This window comes from Mytilus californianus, unplaced genomic scaffold (assembly GCF_021869535.1).
Source record: "Mytilus californianus isolate M0D057914Y unplaced genomic scaffold, xbMytCali1.0.p SCAF_5, whole genome shotgun sequence".
Classification (NCBI taxonomy): Eukaryota; Metazoa; Mollusca; class Bivalvia; order Mytilida; family Mytilidae; genus Mytilus; species Mytilus californianus.
Genome location: NW_026262701.1, coordinates 52,870,730 through 52,888,975, shown reverse-complemented (window position 1 = coordinate 52,888,975; position 18,246 = coordinate 52,870,730). Strand labels below are relative to the sequence as shown.

General features: G+C 31.9%; 2 protein-coding genes across 2 annotated transcripts in view; both read left to right on the top strand.

Annotated features, from left to right (window-relative positions):
- Positions 1-18,246, top strand: part of LOC127702493 (perlucin-like protein) — a 68,850-nt gene that overhangs the window by 29,862 nt on the left and 20,742 nt on the right. The window lies entirely within an intron of this gene.
- On the top strand, positions 60-17,950 carry LOC127702492 (perlucin-like protein). Its single transcript, XM_052206707.1, has 6 exons — positions 60-93; positions 6,005-6,141; positions 7,258-7,349; positions 11,043-11,124; positions 13,870-14,102; positions 17,852-17,950. The coding sequence occupies exons 2-6, from the start codon at positions 6,006-6,008 to the stop codon at positions 17,855-17,857; spliced, it is 549 nt and encodes a 182-aa protein (XP_052062667.1). The 5' UTR covers positions 60-93; position 6,005; the 3' UTR covers positions 17,858-17,950.

Below are 18,246 nucleotides of genomic sequence, written 5' to 3'. Positions count from 1 at the left end.
GAGTATCAGGTTATATTTCTCGTGTTGCGTTTATAAATAATATTTTTTTTGTCTTCCTAGTACCTTTTTCAGCACCAGACATCATTGAAAAAGGTTTGTTTTAGTTGTTGTTATTTGTTATATTTTTTTTGGGGGGAGGGGGATTTTTTTAAAAGGGTATGTTGTTCCATGAGAAGTTTTATATGTAATATTTTGATGAATTGTTGCAAGTTAACGTCCAGTCACGAATATTCTATATACATTCAGAAAAAGATACATAAGATATAATAGGTATAACTTGGTATAAATGCGGGCACTTGGATAGCACATTAGGGCGTCATTGTTAGGTCCATAAATATTGCCTGGCAGCAAACAAACTTTATCACTAGAAATTGTTGTAAGGGTTCTTTGACGTGCAGAACTAGCGTGACATTTTAGTTAAACGACCATTTAACGTCCCATTGCAACCGGACATGTTTTCCAATCAATACATCCACACGACCAATCGGACGGAGAAAAGGGGGGGGGGGGGTTGTCGGCAAGAGTCATTTCAATTTCTATGTATTGGGTTACCATCATAGAATCGTAATTTATTTTGGGGACCGCTTTTTTAATCATCCAATATAATATCATTTGCCACCAAACCCTTGTTATTTATAAATGAATGAAGAATTGTATTACAACTTATTGCTATTTATGCCAATCCGGATAGGTTCTAAAATTACACTTTTGTCAAACCAGTTAAAGCTATCGGGAGCCGTGTTCAAACAATATATTGTGCATAAAACTTTGCATACAGGCATGTTAAAACCATCGTAAACACTTCAAACAAAGCATTTTTTATGAATTTAATTTGTTTTTAAAAAAATGCTTCATAAACTATCAAAATTTTAAAATGTTCACCTTTCAAACTTTTCCCTCCCTAGCTCAGCTCATTGCTGATGACCTTTGTTTTGCAACATTTGACTCAAACAGGAAGTTGTATAAATGACTGGTTTTTTTTCTGGAATGGACTAAATAGCAATAAGGTGTATTGATTATTTGACTGTTATCAGATACATTTTAGGATAACACAATTTACAATATGCCTTCATTATATCTGCTAAATTGATATCTTTGTGTACTTTAATCTTATTTCTATTAATAGAAGTACAATTTTATTTTTATATTATTAGAAGTACAATAATTATTTTATTTCTATTATTAGAACCCTAGTCACTTTATTTTTTTCTAAAGAGGTGTATTAGAGAGCAGCATATGAGGGTATTGATGGAAGGGGTCTTTATTTCTCTATTCTATTTCTTGTTTCTATTACTAGAAGTATAATTTTATTTTTATATTAGTAGAAGTACAATTTTATTTCTATTATTAAAAGTACAATTTTATTTCTATTATTAGAAGTGCAATTTTATTCCTATTATATTAGATGTACAATTTTATTTCTATTATAAGAACCCTATTCAATACATTTTTTTTCTAAAGAGGTGTAATAGATAGCAGGATATGAGGGTATTGATGGAAGGGGTCTTTATTTCTCTATTCTTTATTTCTTAACACATGACTTAGGCAAAATCTCTTTGTTCTATTATGCTATAATCTGAACAATGCACACCTAAGGTGTACATTAATTACATGTTTGTACCTCCGATATACTGTTCAAATGTACTCTTATCTTTAGGGGTGGATCCAGGATTTTTCAAAGGTAAAGGGCGTAGTTCCATAAAAAAAAGTTTTACAACTTTAGAATTAAACATTATATATTTTCCAATCAAAGGGGGCGTATCTTCGCCCCCTCCCATTTGAATCCGCTACTGACCTAGCAATTATTGAATAGTTGATCAATTAACAATTTTTTTACACACTTTGTCGTTTCAAATTATGAAATAGAAAGTGCGCCTAATTCCTTAGAACACTTTGATGACATTATGTGTACAATTTAAATCTTAAATCAGTGTTTCAAAGTCAAACAAGATAATTTTTTCCCGGTAATTTCTTAAAATATCCAAATAGTTGAATCCTTATTTGGATTAGTTTTGTTCTCAATGGAAACTATTACGACTTTTTATGTATCAATTAATTTTAAGTGACCATTTTTGGATCGAATTGAATGAGGTTTATATTCTAGTACTAGTATGTGCCAAAACAGAAACAAAATATACTAGTATTAAAGTTGGAGATCATTCAGACTTCGTTTAGATGGAACATGCCTTCACAATGGATAAAGATGAAAAATTATTGGGGAGGGGGGAGTTAAAGATTGAAAAGTGAAACGTTTTTTGTTTTGTTTATTTTGCACTTTAAGTACCTTTCTCTTCGATTAATTTTCTTCTGAGCATTTAATTGAGGGAAAGAAAAGCAATTAATCTTTACTCAATAACCCTTTCATTTTTTATGATTTGTCATACACCGACTTAAAAGTACATCAAACGGAACTAAAATGAAGGAGATGTTGGTTATACGCCAATAAGACAGCAATCAAACTACAAAAAACACATAAGTAGATCTTGAGGGCAATATATAGTGTTCAATAAAAGACATGTGTCTAAACAATATGTCAAGTTATAAATCGTTTATGTCGGTTCAAAAGCTCACTCATATAAGAGCTTATGTTGTTTTGTTATTTATCTTGCCGACTTAAAAGAAAACTTATTTGATTTGATTTGATCGTCACGAAATTTTATAAAAATTGTGAATAATTTAACAGAAACAATCAAAGATCTGCCATTAAAACACAATTCTCCAAATACTGTAACAATTTAGGAGAAAGCCTGAATATCAAAAAAGTTATAATTTAAAAGTTAGCAACCTTTTACTACTTAAATGCATATTTCCCCCCTTTCTTTACCCTACAGGAAAACATTCACAGGAGCCCTGCTTGAATATCGTCCGATTATTTCCAAAACGTTCATGTAAATTGATGGCGCCATGAGTTGAAACAGTTATTGGCCAATCAAATCGATATATATATATATATATATTTATAAATAAGTCTAAATTGAAAACAACGTTAAAACCTATGATTGCGTTGGATAAAAACCGCAATTTTTATACGTGTGCATGCAAAACAAATTTCTTGGTAGAGGGGTCTAAACACAGTACAAACAACATTTTCCAAAAGACCAAAAAAGTGAAAAAGTATATTTTAACAAAACGCATTTGACTAACAGGTCGAACAACAAATGTTCTTAAACCCTGCTGACTGCCATTGGCGATTGCCAAATAAACGGATCACCGATGTAATAAATGGATCTTAATTTTAAATTTAATACTAAATAGAAAACAATAAACTTGCGGAAAAGATGATATACCGCAAACAAAAGGTGCAAAGGTTTTTGTACACCATATCCGGATTTCGACAATTAATGTCTCTTCAGTGATGTTAGGAATCGAAACGGTATTTGGAAGGCCATATAATTTACCTCAATTTAGGATAGACTCATGAATTTTAAAGAGTCGAAATAGGATGAACGGATCATATAAACCCTAAGGCAAATATAATACAAGCCCAAACGAAAAAATATAAATAAGTCTAAATTGAAAACAACGTTCAAACCTATGATTGCGTTGGATAAAAACCGCAATTTTTATACGTGTGCATGCAAAACAAATTTCTTGGTAGAGGGGTCTAAATACAGTACAAACAACATTTTCCAAAAGACCAAAAAAGTGAAAAAGTATATTTTAACAAAACGCATTTGACTAACAGGTCGAACAACAAATGTTCTTAAACCCAGCTGACTGCCATTGGCGATTGCCAAATAAACGGATCACCGATGTATTAAATGGATCTTAATTTTAAATTTAATACTGTTATATATAAACGCCTAAAAAGTGTACACACCAACACCAATAACAAAAAAAGGAACTATAAATGTAATTATTTATAAATATTTCGGATAACAGATATCCTTCATCAGTTAATATGAGTGTGATGTTGAATGAATCATATACAGTCTACTTAGATTAAACTATAACAATCTTGAAATTTATACAATAAAAAAGTCAAACCGAACATCAGGTAAGACGATTGCACAATTCTAAATATGTGTTAAACACGACATAGGTTATATGACCAATTACAACAGAGTTCAAATATATGCTTTAAATAAAAATAATAATGTGCGATATGAACTAGCACAATTCTAAAGCTTTAACGGTGACGACAGTTATGATGTTTCAAGAACGATTGCGTCAATAAGAATTCCAAATAAACAGCACTGAACGATCTAAATTTGTAAATATTTCAAATTTGACAACGGTAGAGTAGTTACAACAGAGTCTGCGTATTTAAACATCGCAAACAAACGGCCGTTAAAATATAATAATAAATTTTGACTAAGGTTAACTAGTTGAACGTGGCTTGGTACTTTTACATCCCTCAAAAAATTAAGCAATTTAAATTGGTATATTCAACAGATTTATTTTAGAGATGAGTAAGGTAAAGAAATAGAAACAGAGACTGTAATAATAAGTAATATAACCCAAATGTGAAGCACTGCATGGAGTCGAACTACATCTTTTCATTTATCCCATTTGGTGCCAAAGTTGTTAGTTTTCTTATCCAAAATCTTTCCCGAGTGAGTCTATCCTCCCTAGACCAAGCAGAGTTGTGGTCAATGATTGTAATGGTCAGTCGATTGAGATCTGCCTTAGTGTAACCAGGGGATCTCAAATGTCGACTGAGAGGGAGGTCTGGCTTGCATTGGTAGTCGCTACGATGACCGTTCATTCGTTTGTGAAACGGCTGTTCTGACTCGCCAACATACTGTTTACCACATTTACACTGTAGGAGATACACAACATTTGTAGTCTTGCAATTAACATTGCAAAATATGGTGTATTCTGTACCAGTTGATTGACTGTCAAAGGTCTGGGTAACCAGTATTTGTTTGCAAGTCAGACATCGTTTGTTTATATGTATATATATATATCATTTAATCTGCACGGTCGGGATGACCCATTAACCCGAATTCTTCCGTCGTTCGGGTCAAGTAGGGTCACCCGAGCATTGCAGATTAAATGACATATACCGACTTGTGTGGTCAATAACTATAACTTAAACGATTTTTTCTCGATTCGTTGGCCTATTATTCTGTGTTCTTAATTAAAAAAAAAACCCTTTAATTCTTGATTTGTTCTTTAAACTAATTTTTCTCTATTTTTTTAATTTTTATTTTGGGACCATAATTCTTTATTCGGTAAACGCAATCCAGACCAACGCATATCTATTTAATGACATGACTAAAATGTCTTTCAGATCATACAGTTCAATGCGATTGGTCGATAATATTAGACACATAAGGGTTCTGAGTAGAGAGGTTCGTCCCTTCTCTGCACTCTTACTATAAAAGGAATGTTTATAAAAACATGTGGGGTCTCATCTGCTTAGTTTTTTGTTTGATATTTCATAGGCATGATTAATCGTATATATATTTATAAATTTACCGCAGATAATTTATAGAATTGTACAAAATAACTTTTGGTTGCAACTTTAAAAGATAAAGATGACATAAGATTATTTTCACTTCTCTTTCTAGTAGGTCATTTTATACAGTTCAGCGTGTATCTATCTCCATTTTAGCTTCACATAACGGTGAGAAGTTATTAGTTTCAGATAATATACACGCCATCTTGACATTATACTTCAACAAAATTCAGTTCTGATTGGTTGTTTAATGGTGTGGCTATAAATCTATGTCTGATAATTTTTAAGAATTGTACACAAAAACTTTAATTGCAACTTTAAAAGACAAAGACGACATGATTGTTTTCATTTTTCTTTCTACTGGGTCATTTTATGCAGTTCCACGTATATTTATCTCCATTTTAGCCTCACATCACGATGAGAAGCTAATAGTTTCAGACAACATACCCGCCATCTTGAAATAATAACACAACAAACGTTAAAATTGTGATGTCTTAATTTTAGCTATATGTGTTCTGATAACGGTTCAATAAAGAAATGAGCACCAAACACATTTTTAAAACTTAGTTTAAAATTGTTTTTTTATTATCGATTTAACAGGATGATGTTGTCTATATTTTTTGTGGTTCTTGGTTTTGTTTCTGTGATCAAATCAGAACATTGTCTTAGACAGAAGGAACAATCACTTATATCAAGTATACGGTCAACTTTGAAGACGTTAGAAGAAGATTTGGCAGGTAATATCTTTTAAAAATTTAAATTTTATATTGTAATGGAAAAAAAAGATCCATAGCGTATTCATTTGCGGTAAAATAAAATCCCTTCACTATCTAAACATGCTAAACAAACCCCAAAAAACAAAGGATCAGTGCTTTTGTTATTTTTTTGTATCAAATGCACTATAAATGGCATTCAGTATTTATACCTACGGTTAGGTGAAGCTGTTATACTGTTTTACTACCGTCTTTCCGTATTTAAGTTTTTCTGCCCACATGTTCTTCCGTCCGTCGCTTCGTCCGGTCAATAAAATTGTCGTCATACTTTTCTAAGAAAATACCAATCAGATCATCCTTTTATTTGGTATCGAGGTTTATGTGAGCAGTCCTTATCGTGTATTGCATTTGCAATGTTCATCAACTTCCTGTTTTCCTAATACTTATATTTCTACTAATAGTCATGCATCAAAATTCTCATCAAACAAAACAGAGCACCCTGAATTATGAATCAAGCTTTATGTGAGGATGCTACAAATGTATACTGTATGGTGTGATTTCACATGAACTACTCATCAATTGTATTTTTACCGATAACCAGTTTTTGGGTGTCACTTGTTTTGTTTTGTTTTTTTCTTTTAATTTTTCTTTTTAATTAGACTGTCTTTAATCTTTCAACGTATTATAATTGAATTAAATACAGTTATATAGATGTTCCCAAGTCAATACATAAACATGTCAGCATCATGAGCATGGTCAGATATATGTATCAGTAATTCAATACTGTTGCCTAAATATTTGCTTTCGGTTTTAAAACGTCTCAAATTTTAGAAATTATATTACATAAACTGTCAGAACTCAACCTGCCTTATTTTGGAATTTTCTCATTGAAATTTATTTATGTATTGTGTTCTTGGTACAAAAGTGAATGGTTCAGAGTATTCTGTAATATGTGTAAGGTTTATAATTTGGTTAATTTGTGAAAATGCGTATTTCATTTTTATTTTTATTTGCGAATGTGCAATTCCAAAGTTTCTTTAACAAAGAAGTTACAAAACGTTAAAAGTTTTATAATCAATTTGTCAGAAATCATGTATATATATGTATAAATCTACCTCAATAATTAATTACCGAAAACAGGTAAATATGCGGAGTGCCAAACAGGATGGAAGGAATACAAGAATCATTGTTATTATTTTTCAAGTGATACGAAAACTTGGCATGAGGCTGAGGTATGTGTTCATTTTGCTTTAATTATTTGCAATTTTTATACGTTGAACAAAATAAGAATGCGAGTTGTTTTTTTAAAGTAAGGTTTAACAACACCATAACTTTTTTCTAAAGATATATATAACAAATACATAAGTTGGTTAATGCCGCAACCAACCAGTAATTACACTAAGTATGTATTATGGGAGCAAGAATTGGTAAAGTGTACCCCTTCATATTTTTTTCCTGAAAGTAATTGAAATAAATAACATTCTTCTCAACCGGTATAGTTACTTCGACTTTTTTATTCGCCAAAGAATGGTTTTCTATCATGTTGTCTATATAGAGTCAGGGAAATAAGATTCACATACTCGCGAAAATAAGTACGGTGACTTGTAATTTGTAATCAAAGGAGGAAGTTTGATAAGAGCCATTTTTTGATCCCTGAAATTGAAAAAAAATTAGTAAAAGTACTCATGCCTTTCAAAACATGTTAATCTCATTGATAAATGAACAGGTTGATTTAACCCGGACAATTTAGTGCAGAAAAATCACTTGCGATGTCATCAACATATTTGAGCTAAAATGACCCGTGTACACCACAGGGATGAACGTTGCTCTACGTAAAATGTATCACAAGGAAGAATCTCGTTTTGTCATGTGAAAGTTTAGATACTATTACAACATTGGCATTAAAAGATATGAACATTATTATTTTGGTACCTGTAAAGTGCGAAACGAAATAGAAACGGAACGGAACAAAACAAAACGAAACGAAACGAAATAGCGCAAAACGAAACGAAATGAAACGAAATAAATATTTATTTTATAATTTTTACTTAAATCTCTGCCAAATGTCTTATAATACAGTATTTTTGTGTGTTGCAAAGTTTGCATGCATCTGAATTTCTTTGTTTTAGTTGGAACAAATCAAATGAAACCGGCAGAGGGACGAACGTTTATTTTCAGGGTGGGTCGTACATACCGGTGCTTACTGCCTAAGTGTTTAGTTTTCACGCGTCGTTTTGAATGATAAAAGTTTTAACGGTAAAATATTACCCTAAAAAGAAAAGGGGTGGCACACCTGAGATAAATAATATAAATGGGACTGTATTTTAGAACTGGGATATTGAGGACAAGCACGTGGTTCTATAACTAAATGAAGGCATACACAGACGTGCCGCTGGAATGGGTCCCCTTTTTATATCTAAATTGTATTAATGGCATACACTGAATTTCACTGAGGTCAAATATTAATGGGTCAGTAATTTTTATCCTCCGAATTATACTTGATGTTTGTTTAAAAGATGAATCCATGTCCGTAAACGGAAAATACTAGTTCATTATTTCCTAGCAATTTGCAATTTACTATCCATGTCTAAATTCTAGGATTTTTTCAATATACGGACATAGATAGTAAATTGCCCACTGCTAGGAAGCAATGAACTTTGATTTTTCAGTATAGGACATGCATATTAAATTGCACATTGCTAGAACACTATATAAACAACACATGGCTGAGAGGGTGATAGAGCAGATTGTTACTCAGAGAAAATATTGTCAACTGAGTCGAAGCCAAGGTTGACAATGTCTTTTCGAGGGGTAACAATCTGCTCTATCACCCTCTCAGATATGTGTTTTTTAATTCATTATACTGAATGTTCTGTTATTACTGTCTAAATTTCAAATTCAAAGTAATAAACTATGACGTCTTGTACATAACAACCATCCGTATTTAATAAAGTGCACACTTGATCAAGCGTCTCCGTGAAGGGTAATAGAGCATTTACCATAGGATAGAGTAAATTGTCTCCCTCGTATTAACCAATCAAAATCTGGCATTTTGACATACAGTATAATAAAATGAAATATCCGTACTAATGTTGAAATCGTTATACAAATAGACAGGAAATACGAAAACAGTTCAAAAAACATTGCATAACAAATATATCCGCGAAACGTATATATATTTATAAAGTTGCATATCACGTATGTTTACATCATTGTTGTTTTCAGACCTGAAGAATTCTCATAAAACTTATCTGGTGCATCTATCTCCTCTACAAAGTTATATTCGTATTTAGCAGTCTGTGCCCCCAAAAAAACCAACCACTTATAAAGTTACTATCTTACTTAACTCCGAGATTGTATCAACTATGGAATATGTATTATAGATGGCCTGCTCATTATTGCCTATTCAAAAATATAACTGAAAAGTATGTTAGTGTGGTCGACACGTTGCTTAATGCTGTATATCATATATGACAGAAACGCAACATGAAATTTCATTGAAATGTAACCATTTTTCTAAGAGAAAAGAAAAGTATGCCGTTAAATGGCTACTCAAATGTTCCTAAACCGCATTTTTCTTCACCCGTAGACTGTACTATAGCTATATACAGTAAGATTTCTATGTATTCGCACACTCGGCGGAGGAAAGGAGATTTAAATCCAAGATAAATTCCACTTCAATGGGTTTTATTTTTCGGAATTTTAGCAATTTCTGCTTATTATCGCGTGCATAGCGGAGAAGTTGATCTCACTGAGAATAGCATCCATGGCGTACTCAAATCCTTAATTGATTGGAATTATAAAACCCGACCCGAAATAATCCGATTGAATTCACTAAAAAGATCAGAAATTATACAGCATTTGCATATTTAATTAAAGAGACCCTAAAGTATCAAGAAAATGAACAGATCATACCCTAAATTATCCGAATTTAAATTGACATACATCCAATAAAATTTTACTTAGACAAACATGTGACAAAAGGGAATTTGCATAGAATTACATAACACGTACCCGAAATCTGACATTCTGACAAAAAGGTGATCTGAAATCTGTTTCAAAGACCACTGCAGACCCGAAAGACCAATGCCAACCTGAAATTTCTTGAAACTCACAAAACTGCCCAGAATTTTCCTCACATAAACAAACAATGGTTATTCCCAAACCCTCCCAGTTCACCCGAGAAGACAACCATCACTCGTAACCAACCTAGGTCTACACATCCATACCTAGACCTGACAGCAAAAAAAAGCGTAAGCAATGATCTATTAGTAATGCTTTCGATCGATTTGGGTGACTCGCGGCTTAACGTCAGCCCGGGAGCAAATATTTCATGTTCACGACAACAAATAAACCAACATCACGAAGTGTAATGTTCTTTACCTGTAAATATAAGCCGAATGTAAACCTGCTCACACAAAAACAGTCCACAGAAAAACATTCTAACTACTCAACCATATCCCGAAAATCCCACTTTTCGAATCCATATACACCAGTTCACACTGTCTTTCCCTATATTGGTACATATAAAGACATTGTTGAGCGGTGACATTTTAGTTGAAATTGTAAAAAAAATATTTATTTCGTTTCATTTTGTTTCGTTTTGTTTTGCTCCGTTCCGTTTTTATTCCGTTTCGCACTTTACATGTACCCTAATTACTCTCGTAAAACTCAAAGTCATCCTACATACGACTCACGAAGGTTCCAGTTTGATTTGACATTGTAGTTTTCTTCATTCGTGAAAACTAAATAATAATATACCATACGTTTTAATCTATTTGACTACTTCTGTGTCATTCTGAACAGTAAGACCAAGACCAATTTATAAAAATGTCGACCAGGTGTTGCTCCATTACCTTTTGGAAGATTGAGCTATTATGCATCTGTCATATGTATCTGAAATCGGTTCTTTTATGATTTTCAAGAAAATATGCAGAAATATGGGCGGGTATCTTGTACAGATTACAGACTCCTCTGAAAATTCATGGGTTGTGACCATTTTGACAAGTAAGTCATGTTTAGGTAAAAAGTTATCATTATAGTTTATGAAGTTTAATAAGCTATCTACAAACTTGATAAATAAAATGGAATAGCTAGTGGATTTTATTTAAAGCCTAATGACAAACATCGCATGCATGTCAGGAAGATAATATGTTAATGTGGTATAAATATAAATCTTTCTTTGCATTAGACCGTCACGCTGAGATATGGTTTCTTTCTTCATGCAAGTTCACAAGACAAAGTACAGTCCGCAAGAAGAAAAGGCTGATCTACATGTACCCGGACACAACGTTCTGGCTCCAGAGCCATAAAACTTATATTTTCTGAGAAAAAAAATATACTCAGAATGAATTATATTACTCAGCTAAGAATGACAACTTTTTCTCTACCACAAAACAATATACTCAACATTGAGAATATTCTCAGCTGAAATTTTTTTCTCAGCGATGTAAACGATAAACGGGTGTTTGAAAACTAGAAAAGTGTACCAAACTTCGCGAATGCAGGTGAGATTTGATGATTGTTGTCAAAACTCGTCTGTTAAGGTATTTTTGCTGTCAGTACAGCCAGTATGGCAGAAACAAATAAAAGAGGGGCAAATTGGACAACCGATGAGGAGCTTGCCCTAATGGAAAAAGCAAATTATAGAGACGATTCCCTCTTTGGAAAAGTGAAAGGTTGTGCTTAAGTTAAAATCGCCACAATCAGCCAAAACGATTGGCAGGAGATTTACGATATGTTAAATGCGTATGTTCTCGATATTTTCCCGCTTATTGAAAAGTTTTCAAAACAAAAATTGCCAGTTGTACAGCTTCCTAGTAACTATATATTTAATATATTGAACAGCTTAATGCGCATTTTATCGATATTTCATCTATTCATTGAAACCACATATTTTCATAATATGTAGAATTATCTTTACTTTACACGCTGTTCATAATTTGCATATCATATAATTCTAATTTCTTCCGTTACTTATAAGAAAACGATACAAAAAGAATTGGAAATAGTTGGAGATTAATATGTACATGGCATGTATATAAGAATAAAACAAACATGACAAAATTGCTTGAAAAGATATTTGCAACTTTTCAAACTATGTAGATTCAAATGAATGTGAAATCGAACTATACGTGCTGTAAGAGTCTTGTCTCACGTGAAATTATTTTCCAATCATCATAGATCGGGAATATTGTTATTACAGTAACTTTCATTCAGATTAGATTTCCAATCTTTTATAACAGTTAATTTCATTAAAACAATTTCCATATATGTTCATGCCAGGACAGAAGTACAAACATAATTTGTCCCGAAATCCTTTTCTGTCAAGATGCTTTATAAAGGCAACAGTAGTATACCGCTTTTCAATAGTCATAAATCGATTAAGCAAAAACAAATCCGGGTCACAAACCAAAACCGAGGGAAACACATCAACTATAAGAGGAAAACAACGGAACAACAGAAACACTGAACTGCTACAAAAACAAACGCCAACATACATTTAAACGGACTATAAACAACTGCGATATTTCTGACTTGGTACAGGACATATAACTGAAATTTATTGATTTTTAATTGATGAGGAGTAACTAGATTCGTTTTTAAAGTATTAGTAGTTAAATATAGTGCACAGCGTGAAAAAAAAACAACAGAAAAACCAAAACTAAAAGTGACATCAAAACTTTGTTTTCAACGTTTTTAAACATGACATATACACTTTAATAATTTATATAACAAAAACTTAATCAGGTAACCCTTAAAACTTGTATACCGATGAAAGATGTCTTAGGTGTAATTTTAAAATAAATTTCGCTTGAAAGGATTAGATAAGGACAATTTAAAGTTAAATTATTCAATATATTTTGTGATATTTATGTACATTCTATATATCTGTACATATTTCTACAGACTATTCAATTTGCTTTATATTTCCTATATTCATATGCAGTTAAACATGGTCTAGATGCTTGCAAAAATCATACAGATCTATACGATCGCACAGTTACGTACCTTTTACGATAACTTAAGGCGACTGTAGTTTACTTTATCTTATAATCCAACATCAAATTGAAGTATAATAAAAGTTTATTTTTATATATCTTGAGAGTATTTATCAGAGTTGGCACCCTATAATCAAAGTTCTGGAAAATCAGAGAAAGAATATCGAATGCACCTAACAAGGAAATTGCTTTAATCTTGATTGGTAACATCCTTGATTTTGCAATAATGTAAAAACCCTCTACCAAAGAATTATCGCTATACAACACAGAACATGGACAAAAATAAAAAGAAAAGTTATTTTTGTCGTTGGGTTGCTGTTACAAAGACATATAACCCACATATCCTTTTATTCACATATACATGAGTAAACTAAAATGTAGGTGATTTCAAACAATACTAGAGGCTCTAAAGAGCCTGTGTCGCTCACCTTGGTCTATGTGCATATTCAACAAAGGACACTCTCCAACATTGTAGAGAAATAGAATTCCTGACAAAAATCTCTGTTTTGTTGATACTGTATTGCTGATGATTTAGTCTGTTTAGTTTCTCTCTATCTTCTTTAGTTTTTTGCTCAAAACACAAAAGAGTGTTAAAAAAAATCCTCGTTTAAGGGCAATCACTCCTACAAAGAGTGACAGTCTTCTAACTATTTTGGTCAAATTTGACTTGTTAGTAGATCTGGACTTGATGATAATTTTCGTGATTTAAAATGTCTATTTATCTATTAAAATCATTAATCTCGTCAAATAGAAGCAGTTCAACATCAATTTGGCTATTGGATGGGAGCAACGAACGTTAAGGAGGGACTATGGAAATGGATCAATGACTTGTCTAAAGTTCAATATTCTAACTGGAATCCTGGCCAGCCCGATAATTACGGCGATGAAGAAGATTGTGCCAGCTTTTGGAAAGATATTAAATATAACTGGAATGACGCACCTTCCAATTATAGTGGTATAGGGTACATATGTGAGAAAACACGTGTAAGTAAATAATTCAATATACTAGTTGTTGATTTTTTTATTTTATTTAATAACACGAATAAATGTACATAACCATAAAACATGTAACCCAGAATGTTAAAATTGGAATATAGTAAAGTTTTTGCTTTCTTTTTATTAAGATATTCGATATTGGAATACTGTTAATTCTCATAGAAACCCATTTATTGTATAATTCTTAAGTATGCATACGAATTACGGACAGGAGCGATCATGACTTGAACAGCAAGCAAGCATGATGATCAGCTATTTCTACTGACCAAAATTAACTTAATATGATGAATATGGTTTGTTGCGGCTTCGACTTGTCCTCGAATAATTTTTTTAAATACTAGTAATTTTGTCTCGGGACTGTTTTATGACTGTCCAAAGGTTCACCTTTAATATGTTTGCTATTAAAATGAACTATGGACAAAGAAACTCAGTCTCCTCATCAAACTAAGTCCTCCACTCATGAGATACTGAGATATATGATTAACCATTCCTTTTTAGAGCTAACAGTAGTCTGGTTTTGTCCTTGCTATTAAGTTAACTTGTGTTTAAATCGGCTTTATATGTATTGATGCAACTTATGAAATATAAATGTGAAAGAGGGTCATAAAAGGCTGGCGTTCTTGAAGCTGAAAATATAGTATGATACAAAGATGAAATGAAAATTAAAGACAACAGAAGTTTACCGATGGTTTCTAGAGATCTAAGACTGCGAAAACATGTCTCCTTTGATTAGTGATTCAGACACGTTGTATTGATTAACCAATTAGTGATGATGACCGTAAAACTGGTGAATTGTCGATTTCAGTCGCTCTTACTCATATGCATGCTGAAGCAGTGTTTGCGTCAAGATCACACTACTATAAATAAAGTCCATATACATGTAGACAATAAGTCAATATAGTCTGTGTAGATAATCCAAATGGTTGTCAATAAGTTAATGAAATTTATCACAAGCAATTTTTTCTTCCGACTTCAAATAGAAGTTGTCAACAAAGTCCTACGTTACATGTAGGGCGTTATCTCAAAATGTGTCATTTTGAGTATTCAGGTTTCCCTCGATTTCGCTTGTTCATAATGACCCGGTCTCTCCTTTGACCTGTTTCTCTGTGCTAGCAAAAAGATCGTGAAATATTTGTCACTGGACGTTTAGAATTAATCGATTAATCAATTTGAAAAACTCTTCGTTTGACGTAAAGCAAACTATACATCAACCAACCAACCAATCAATCCTTTATTTTTATTCTGAAATATTCGTCAAACTTCACATTATACAAACTTCCTGTCAGTCAATCAAACCAATTAAGTAATCAGTCAACGATAAAGATTCGTCATTTTAAAATGTGTCAATCAATCGATCAACTAACTAACCCATCAATCGATCAATCTATCATATAAAATAAGATGGAAAGACCTCTACTCACATATGTGTAGTAAAACAATTGGTTATTTTATTATATACAAGTATAGGATTTGTTTAACACTGGTATTATCGTAATGATACCAAGAGATCTGAGATATTCATTTTGCAAATTATACAATTGTATCAAAAGTAAACACCCTCAAATCAGATTAATTGACGATAGTTGAATGTTTTGGTTTGGTTTTGAAGGTCTGAGATATGTCATATTTCAAAATTTTGGCTTGGATTCGAGCTTACCTATTGAAAGTATTCCAACACATTTTGTGCCCACTGAAGACAGTATCAAACTTTATTCGGTTCAACAGTTTTTTTTAAAGGTTATGTAAAAAATCTAAAAACACTCTTGCATCATTTCATTCAGCATTTTAAAGGAAGTTTTTTTTTATGTGCGGGCATTATGCCTTTAATTCTTTTAATTCACCAAAGGGCACGTTTAACACACACCATGCGGTATACATTGATAATTCATGTTGACAATGTAGTTATATATCAATTGTTAGTATTCGTAGTTTATCTTTGGTCATGCCTAAATCGGATTGTTTATTGCCAAATAATATCAAGCATTTTTTATTATTTTATAAATTATGAATATGAAATATTTTATGTTCTTTGTCTTGTCCAGGTGTTTTTAATGATTTTTTTTAAGAGTTGAAGGGTGTTTATTAAAAATTCATACGCAATATGACCATCATTTCTTACATGAAACGCGGAAAATTTACAAATATTTGAAATAAAAAAAAAATATATGATAGCCATATATGAATCTAAAAGTAAAACTTTTTGAAACACAAAACATCGGCAGAAATTATCTTGTGAAATGAGAGCAGTATCATTTCACGTGAAATCAATTATAATTCGTCATAAAGCTTAAATTGGCATTAGAAGATATCGATGGTGGAAAGATAGGTGAAAAGACCTTACTCACAGGTGTAAAATTACAATAATTGCTGTTATTAGATCTGTTATCTTTATATTACATTTATTTCTAATGAGTCGTAGAGAAACTGACAACAGTATTTCTCATACGGTAGTACTGATTCAATATTTGAATATGACGTTGCAAACGCTGTAAGTACACACCCGTTGCAAAATTTTAATGTATTGTTTGTCATCTGATCAAGCTGTTCCAATCAGACTCCTAAGTCGTATGCTTTTTATGGATGATTAAACCCCAAGTCAATCGGCGTAAATGACGTCATTTAACGACCAGCTCTACCTGTGACGTAGGAACAAAGTCATCGTACTGGAAAATGCACGAGTATGAAAGTCTTGAAAACATGGAAACATAAACAAACGACTTTCTTAAATTTTAATAATCGTTTAACTTCATCCTATAATATATATTAAGTATATTATTGTATATAGTTTAAACATGTCACTTATTCAGTTTTCTTCGTCTTTTACGCCAGTATTTATAGTGCGTCCAATTATGGGAACAGCAATAATAACCTTCATCTAGAACGCTTCGATCCAAAGAATTGCCAACCTTGTCCGATTAGAAAAGAAATAATTAACTGTTATATATTAGAAACCTATCACTCATATTTACATGTACAAGATATATTCCCAACTACTTTTTTTCAAAATGAATAAAATTTCCATCTTTTTTTAAAAGCATATGACGAAATCAAATGTAACGTCTATCAGCCAATAAAGGATAAGCATTTGTATGAATTGAACACCTAATGTAAATATTGAGAAATGAAATCCGCAACCTGGACTTTGGAATAGAAATATTGATGTTAACCATACAGAAAATATTTATCAAAATAAGCTTGACTATCCTCAGCAACAAATTTAATTGTTATTCTAATTTGGTCATATTACAGTATGCAGGTAATGCACAGCTATTTTATTACATTACGTACATTTTAAAAACAACTCATCACACTGATTACAATATCCAGCTTATGCATGATACAAAATCATTATAATTACATAAACTCCTTTTTTAAATTCTTCGCATAAACTTTTCTCAACTTTTTATTAGCAATATGCGGGACATTTCTAAAAACCAAAACGATACATTTATGTATTCAATATTCCGGTTTTGTAGATAGAAAAAAACGTTCGAAGCTGCTGAGGAAGTCTTTGTTTGAATAAACATATTTCCTCATATCAAAAATATCTGTAAAACTATTAGGAGATCCGTCTTTTTCTAAACGACTTATTGTAATTGATTATTTATATAGCCTGTAATAGGCTTTAATTTAATTTATATTTTGCCGGTATTCTAACCCCAGAATTGAACCAATAATTCGTTGTAAATATTGGATGTATATTTTTGAATTTAATCCGTTTTTATTCTTTATTATAGGCATAGGACATACTAAACAGAGTGAAACATTAGACGGGACGAGAGTAGATCATCAATTCAATAGATATATTCTATAAATAAATAAAAATATCTCAAGCATGTACAGTTTATCTTCAATTTTATTTTAAGGACTGTTTAACCTTTTGTTACAAGTAGGAATTTTCGGGTAATGCTTGAACTCTTTTGGGGTTGATAATGTAACACAGAAAGAAACATTTATGTAGTCAACTTTTTAGTCAAACAAACAGAACCTTATTGAATGTATTAAAATATTAACAAAAAGAAGCGGAAAATACCAAGGGGGCGTTCAAACCTGATAAGTTTTTGAGAAACTGACAATGCAATGGCAAAAAACGAAAAGACAAACGAGTCCACATCTCTTCAAACATTGTTTT